The sequence below is a fragment of the Triplophysa rosa genome, linkage group LG23 (genome assembly GCF_024868665.1).
Source record: "Triplophysa rosa linkage group LG23, Trosa_1v2, whole genome shotgun sequence".
Taxonomy (NCBI): domain Eukaryota; kingdom Metazoa; phylum Chordata; class Actinopteri; order Cypriniformes; family Nemacheilidae; genus Triplophysa; species Triplophysa rosa.
The window spans coordinates 2314888-2322846 of NC_079912.1; the positions used below are offsets into that span (position 1 = coordinate 2314888).

General features: G+C 39.7%; 1 protein-coding gene and 3 gene segments (V, D, J or C); 1 reads left to right on the forward strand and 3 right to left on the reverse strand.

The window, feature by feature from the left end:
- Nucleotides 1-1525: 1525 nt before the first annotated feature.
- LOC130546730 (Ig kappa chain V region 120-like) lies at nucleotides 1526-2102 on the reverse strand. The segment is given in 2 exon segments: nucleotides 1526-1888; nucleotides 2008-2102. Coding segments are annotated over 2 exon segments (402 nt in total).
- A 1043-nt stretch (nucleotides 2103-3145) lies between these two features.
- LOC130546734 (immunoglobulin kappa variable 3-20-like) lies at nucleotides 3146-3654 on the reverse strand. The segment is given in 2 exon segments: nucleotides 3146-3486; nucleotides 3588-3654. Coding segments are annotated over 2 exon segments (387 nt in total).
- A 934-nt stretch (nucleotides 3655-4588) lies between these two features.
- Nucleotides 4589-5216, reverse strand: LOC130546738 (immunoglobulin kappa variable 1-8-like). The segment is given in 2 exon segments: nucleotides 4589-4933; nucleotides 5008-5216. Coding segments are annotated over 2 exon segments (378 nt in total).
- Nucleotides 5217-6043: 827 nt separating this feature from the next.
- Nucleotides 6044-7959, forward strand: part of LOC130547449 (immunoglobulin lambda-like polypeptide 1) — a 5598-nt gene continuing 3682 nt past the window's right edge. Inside the window, exons 1-3 of the mRNA XM_057323412.1 lie at nucleotides 6044-6145; nucleotides 6782-6833; nucleotides 7656-7956. Coding sequence (XP_057179395.1) covers nucleotides 6044-6145; nucleotides 6782-6833; nucleotides 7656-7956 — 455 coding nt within the window. The remainder of the gene's footprint in view (nucleotides 6146-6781; nucleotides 6834-7655; nucleotides 7957-7959) is intronic.

Below are 7959 nucleotides of genomic sequence, written 5' to 3' on the forward strand. Positions count from 1 at the left end.
TTAAACAATGAAACAATCACAAGATTTTTTTACCAGAAATGGAATATTTGAAAGCAATAAAAAAAGCAACCAAAAATGTTCAAAAGCAAAACTACACAACAGGAAAAATGTCATCTGGAGTGCCCCTCACTGCACGTCTATGTTTTCATCAAGCCTTTCTTGTGGATTTGGCCACAGGTTCTCATCCACATCACACTGGATGTTTTCATTAGCCAAATATCTAGGGAAAAATCTCCTGGCATAGCGAATCCAAGCCTGACATTGGTCTGACGTGATGTCATTGCAAGCATAGTCCATGGCCTGGAGAAAAGTGACTTGTTCATGAGGGTGCCTATCATATACCTCCCACCTCCATGTGGAGAAGAATTCCTCTATTGGGTTTAGGAAAGGGGAGTATGGCGGTAAATACAATGTGACAAATTGTCGATGGGCCTGAAACCATGCCTGCACCATTCGAGCATGGTGAAAGTAGGTCTTTCACGTTCACCCACTCCTCTCAAACGAGGCCTGTGACCACCTCTCTGGCGAAGCCCACGACCACCTCTCAGAAGCGGTGCTTGTCCCCTGTCATTCCTTTGACCAACACGTCTTCCTCCCACCACTGCTTGACCTCTATTGTGACCTGGATCACCTGCCGGCTCCATGTTACGTATCGCTATGTTGTTGCAAGTGGTTCCCAATCAATTTCTTATATACTCGTTCCACAATGTGAACTCAATCATCAGTAATGAGTTGGCATAATTGGACAAGCAATTACAAGGGCCTGCATCCATATGTAGTCTGAAAAGGTGGTACATGGGACCATAGAAACGGTGCCTGATACGTAAAGAATGATGATGAAATATTACTTCCATAGATAATGTAGTGTAATTGGTTCATGCTCCAAAAAATGCTGAAAGCACATCTACAAACTTTACTAGCTGCTGCCAGCTCTTTAGGGAATTATCCACTCAAGTTTGGTATCTATGTAAAGCTTAGAATTGCAGCTTTAGCGCCTCTGATGGACAACTTTAAATGTGATTTTCTCATTATTTTGATTTTTGCACCCTCAGATTTAAGATATTTCAACTAGTTGTGTCTCGACAAAATATCGTCCTATCCTAACAAACCATACATCAATGGAAAGCTTATTTATTCAGCTTTTAGGTGTTGTATAAAACTCAATTTTGAAAAATTGACCCATAAGACTGGTTTTGTTGTCCAGGGTCACATATAATGTCCAACACAAATTTTATGGTGTTTTCAGTAAATCACGTTTTTGAGTTTGTGTCAGTCATCTATGTTTGTGTTTTATTGCCCTCAAATATTTGGATTAATCTGTTGTTGATCATACAGGAGATGCTCAGTATCATGTGTTATTTTCTTTACTGACACAATATAAAGAATGATTTCTGAATGTGGACGTAGTTTCATACAGTGTCAGGAGTGAGATATCAGTCTTTTCTGTTTGTTTTTATTTATTTACATTAATAACGAGGCTAGTGTGTCTGTAGTTCCTCTTTGAATGACAGAGGTTTTTGTACGGCTCTGTTTCACTGTGTCAACACATCTCTACTGTTGATATAGTGTACACTCTGACAGTAATAATGTCCTGCATCTTCACTCTTGACTCCACTGATGCTCAGAGTGAAATCTGTGTTTGATCCACTGCCACTGAATCTAGATGGAGTTCCAGACTGAAGGTTATATGTATAATATATCAGGAGTTTAGGAGCTTCTCCAGGTTTCTGATGATACCAACTATGAGCTGAACCAGATCTGTCACTGCTGGTTCTTGTGTAACAACAAGGCACATCTCTGCTGGTTTTACACTTCAGAGTGACCGTCTCTCCTACTGTAACAGGTTTCACTGATGGAGTCTGAATCACTGTGATCTCAGCTTGACAATCTGTAACTGATACAAACATCCATCACACTTACAACATCTACATTCAACTTATGACTGAATGACAATCATCACATGAAGTGATATGATGGAGTTTAGTGAGTAGAATGAAAATGATGTACCTTGAATAAAGATGATGAGTGTCCAGATGAAGATGTATGAGCTCATGGTGATTTCTGCTTGTGTGTAGAACAGAAGTTCACATCACAGAGCTGTCCACACTTTAACAGCACAAACCTGTCAACATTTCCTCTCTTTATTCAAAATCACTTCCTCTAGAGACACATCACACCACATCTCAATCATCAATCACTTCAATATGTTATGAATAATTGATCGTCTCAAAGAGAATAGTTTTAACTGGAATATGTGATTTTTTCATTAGTGCTTGTTTTATAGTATGTGATGAACAGCTTGTTCTAATAGTAATACTGCATGTTATAGTTTACTGAATAGACTAAAGATTCATTTGGTTTTCAATATTTGCTTTGTTTGCCTAAAAGGAATCATATCTATGGCTTCAAAATCAACCTCAGAAGATATTGAGGTATGTAAACTTGTAAAACCTAAAATGGATAATTTCTGTGCTTTTAGGCTAAATTTTGGTCTTTTTTATACCCTTACAAAAAATCCTACAGAAATCTGCAGGATTTTGGTTCAATGTGCAGGGATCCTGCATAAATCCTGTAGGACTGAACACTTTAGCTTTCCTGTAGGATTACTGAAGGAGTTCTGTAGGATTCCTGTAGGGTTCATTCAGGAGTCCTCTGTGTTTCCTGTAGGATTCCTGCAGGAGTCCCACAGGAAAATGATCACGAAAATCCTGTGGGACCCTCCAGGATTTTTTGTAAGGGTGAATTTGCCTGCCAAATTACCAAAGCCTGTGTTTCAGATGCATAACATATTGTACAACAATATTGCAAAAATATATTACAATGCGCTTACATAAATGACATAAATTTTTTTACTCAAATACTTAAAAAGTCTCTACAACTTTCACTTGTAATGGAAAATTATTTGACCAGTTTATAGTTTGTGTAGTTTGTCCACCTCTGGTCTGAGGTGAGCGTTGAACTGGTAACATATTTATGGGATATATTTTTATGGACAATTTAATACAAGCAGTGAAAATCTGGATGAGTGTGTTTGTAATGTTCACCCCTCCACTGGAGTGTGTGTATTTGAGTGTGTGTGTACAGCTGTAATATCAATCAGGTGTATCAGTGTCAGTCTGACTGATGGAGGTTTTTGTACGACTCTTTATCACTGTGTGAACACATATTTACTGTTGATATAGTGATAACTCTGACAGTAATAATCTCCTGCATCTTCAGTCTTGACTTCACTGATGCTCAGAGTGAAATCTGTGTTTGATCCACTGCCACTGAATCGAGATGGAGTTCCAGACTGTTTATTATTTATTCCATAAATCAGGAGTTTAGGAGCTTCTCCGGGTTTCTGTAGATACCAGCTAAGACATTGATTCCCACCACAACAGCAGGCAGGATTGCTGCTAGTTTGACATTTTATAGTGACTGATTGTCCTGTTTGAGAGAGAAGCACTGGAGGGGTTTGACTCACTGTCACCTGCCCAACAGATTCTGTCAAATGATCGATGAAGATCACAAGTCAGACATACATTTAGTAGACAAGATCATACAATTACATGGTTAAACACATTTTGTAGTGAACTTTTACAAACCTTGAACAAATACAGCCAGTGTCCAGATCAAGATGGTGATGAAAGTCATTTCTGTTGATTTTGGGGTTTGATTCTCATGAAGAACAGCTCTTGATCATGTGAGTTATAAACACATGTAGAGCACTGAAGCGTACGCTGCTCATGCAAAACAGCCTGTCAGTGCAAACGCTTCAGTAGAGCGAGAGATCAGGACTGTACTGATCCCACAGAAACATTGATGTCTTTGTGTTCTGCAGAGTCAGTAAACGCTGTCTACATGTGGACTGGATGCTGAATGTAGTCCTGATACTCACAATCCAACAAGCATATGTGTTTTCTGCATGTTAACAACCTCTCTCTGTGTGTGTTGCATGAATAAGTAAATGTGAGGTCAGCTAAATCTTGATTCTTTACCAATGAGAATTTGACAAAGCTGTGGTCATTTACATTGGACTGCAAAAGAGTGGCCTGTCATCCTCCTCTGGAAGAGTTCTGACTTACAGTCCACTAATGTTCATGTTACTGAATGGTTTATAAAAAACTGAGGATTTCCAAGTCAAGAAATTTCCAAGCCAATCAAATTATTGTCAAGCTATCTCTCTTTGATTTCACTGCATTACTGTAATTGGTCTCATTTTGTGTTGTTACAAATGTTTATATGATAAGTTAAATGTGTCCTAGTGTTCAGTCATGATTTAGCACGCTCTATTTGCTTAAACACTGTTTACTTACGGTAACTGGTGTTTGTACTGTCATCCTCTTTTATATCTTCTTGACCTCTGAAATCTGACATTAGCACATTCACTGGTATGTTATATTTACCAGAAGAGATTCTCTCTTTCTCTTCCAAACTGTCTAAGGTGAGGCTTTAACTTTTAGCATTAACTGCATATTTCTGTTGACAATGTAATATAAAAAGCTCTGAAAATCAAGATGGTGTTTACCCCCCACGTTTACTGTGTGTGCATGTGTGCGCATGTTGGCGTGTGTGGGTGTTTGCGTCAATCTGACTGATGGAGGTTTTTGTACGACTCTTTATCACTGTGTGAACGCCCAACTGCCGCTGTGGTGTGCAACCATACAGTAATAATCTCCTGCATCTTCACTCTTGACTTCACTGATGCTCAGAGTGAAATCTGTGTTTGATCCACTGCCACTGAATCTAGATGGAGTTCCAGACTGAAGGGTGTTTGTATAATATATCAGGAGTTTAGGAGCTTCTCCAGGTTTCTGTAAGTACCAGGACACACAGGGTGGGTTACAGCCTGAAGGAGGAATTGAAGTAGAACATCTAAGAGTAACAGATTCATCTGGTGAAGCAGTTTTCACTGAAGGACTTTGAGTTACTGTGATCTGTGATTTACACCCTGAAATATAAAGAAGATTAAAATATGACATACAGTTAATAAGAAAGAAGTCATATTTTATAAAGCATATCAACCTTGAATAGAGAATAAAAGTGTCCAGACGAAGATGATGATGAAGGTCATTGTTGATGTTTTGTGTGTTTGTGTTCAGTTGTGAAGTGTTAAACTCACGGCTCTATAAACACTCTCAGAGCTCTGAAGCATCCGCTCACTATGCAAACACATCATGACAATACTTGTGCTAAAAATAGCAGATATGACTTACAGAGCAATAAGATGTGAATGGAAGTGAAATAAATATACACATTGTCCACTAGACCCATTTGTGTTGAAGTTAAGATATTTCTGTATTTGATGTGTTCATGTGTTTTTATCTATTCATTCTCTCTTTAATTTCATTCAGATATATAAGATTTGCTAATAAAAATATTTACTGTGTATATAGTCATTCTTGTCATGAACGTGGGTGGTGAGGACAAGGACAGAGGACCCAGACGCAGACAGCAGGTAAGGGGTTAACAAGACTTAAATAATAAAGACAAAACAAGAAACAAACACCCTCGGGGGGTAACATAAAACATGGCAACGGGAACAAGGACTAACTAGAAAAGACTAAAAAATAACATTTACCATATATTACAAAAGACTAAACTACACTAACAAGACAAGGACTCACCCACATGAAACAAGTGACAATGAACCAGCACAAGACAAGAGACACAAGGTCAATATATAGGGAGATAAATCAAGAGCGGACAGGTGCGGGGCATGAACTAATAATTATCACTAACGAGGAAACAAGAGGGCAGGAACAATGACGAGACCTGGAGAGAGCATAATAGAAGGACAGAAGGGTCAAAATGCCTCTCTCCACATGAAACCAGAGGTTCTGCCATGGCTCTGCCACAAGATCAAGAAAAGCAAGACAAGATGGGGCAGAACCATGACAGAAGCCCCTCCTTAGGGAAAGGAAAGGCCGGCTGACACAAGGACTGGAAAGGCCGGCTGACACAAAGACTGGAAAGGACGGCTGACACACGGACTGGAAAGGATGGCTGACACACGGACTGGAAAGGACGGCTGACACGGACTGGAAAGGACGGCTGACACATGGACTGGATCGCCGGCTATCATCGGCTGGGCAGGCCTGGATGTCGACGAGACGGGTCGGAAAGTCGGTGGCTGGGCAGCGATCTCTGGTGGCTGGGCAGCGTTCTCCGACAGCTGGGCAGCGCTCTCTGGCAGCTGAGCAGCAAACAAGGACACCGGCTGGATCACCAGTGGAACAGGAACAACACAAAAGACAGGGTGTCGACTCGACAGGCCTGGGTACCAGCTGGGATGCTGGCAGGGATCTGTGGCGGGAACAGGATACTGGCGGTCTCGACCCTGGAGGGGAACCCGACGACCTCAACCCTGGAAGGGAGCCCGGCGGTCTCTTTTGTAACATAACAAAACATGGCAACGGGAAGAAACAAGAGATTCTGCCATGGCTCTGCCACAAGATCAAGAAAAGCAAGACAATGTGGGGCAGAACCATGACACATTCTAGAGTTTTTGTATTTTGTCTCCTGCAAAATGTTGATTTTGAACTCTGTGTGTAAAGACAGGCAGAAATTCAATACTGTTCATGTTTGTTTGCTGCTCTCTCAGTATTCACTCACATCTGATATGATCACGAGACAAACATAAACTGCATTACAACAATCAAAATACAACAACATCATGTCTTTTAGTGTAAAAAACCAGCAAATTAGACAAAGCTGTATTATGTCTATTGTGTATAAATGTGTATATGAGTGAGAGTTAGTGAAGCGCTCAGAGGTTTTTGTACAGCTGCTCTATTAGTTTCTATCACTGTGGTACACGTTTGGCGGCGGCACCAGACTGGATGTTGGCAGTGAGTACAAAATTATATCAAAATGTTCTTGCTGTTGCTTTTTAATATACATTCATACTTGGTATCATTTGTATTGTTTTTTTTCATTTCTTTTATTTGTTTTGCTTTTGCAGCGCATATTTATATTTACTGTAATCATTTAATGAATATTTAATCAGAGATTCTTTTGTTTACTGCTTGCTGTTGTGCTCTGAATGCGACGTTTGAAGTGCTCAAAAATATCAAGATATGGCCAATGTCTTAATATAATGTAAAGTTTTAATCCTCCACGTCTTGATATTAAAATAATTATCATGCAGAATTAAATCTTCCAAATTTCAGAAAAAAATTGAACTACAGGAATCATGTGTTCATGCAAAATGTGTTTAATCACTAATATGTTTGGATTGTTATATGCTGATGGGGAAATATATTTTTCATTTTAACTTTGGTAGTTTGTAAATCTTTAGTTTTGTGTTTATAAATATGTTTTGGGTATGATGTTATAACAATTACCAAAAGAAAACAACTAGCGATTTGTAATGAAGTGCCATGCATGATTTCACTGGTGGTGCCATGATTTTATCAGACATGCCACAGTTAAACTAAACATATATGTAACTATGGTGAATGTAAACATTATAGTGAAGGTGTAAAGTAGAATTAAAAGCCTTCAAGTCTCCACCAACACAGTCTTGATCCTAATTGAATCTTGGCATCCATTCAGTTTCTTTCTTGTAATGAACTGATTTTTAAAAATGTCAGATTAAAAAACAATATTTATTAAACATGGCTGTTTATTTTTCATTGGGCAATTTTTGCCTTGTGTTCTCTGTATATCAGGTGTAACTCGTCCTACAGTTACGGTCCTGCCTGCGTCCAGTGAAGAGATTTCCAGTAAGCAGACAGCAACACTGATGTGTGTGGTCAGCAAGGGCTTCCCTTCAGACTGGAGCTTGAGCTGGAAGGTGGATGGGAACAGCAGGTCTCAGGAGAACAGCGCTGGACTCCTGCAGAAGGACGGTCTGTACAGCTGGAGCAGCAGTCTGACTCTCTCTGAACACGACTGGATCAAGAGCGTCTCAGTGAGCTGTGAGGCCACACGAGGAGACCAGACAGTCACTGGACAAGTGAAGAGAGATCAGTG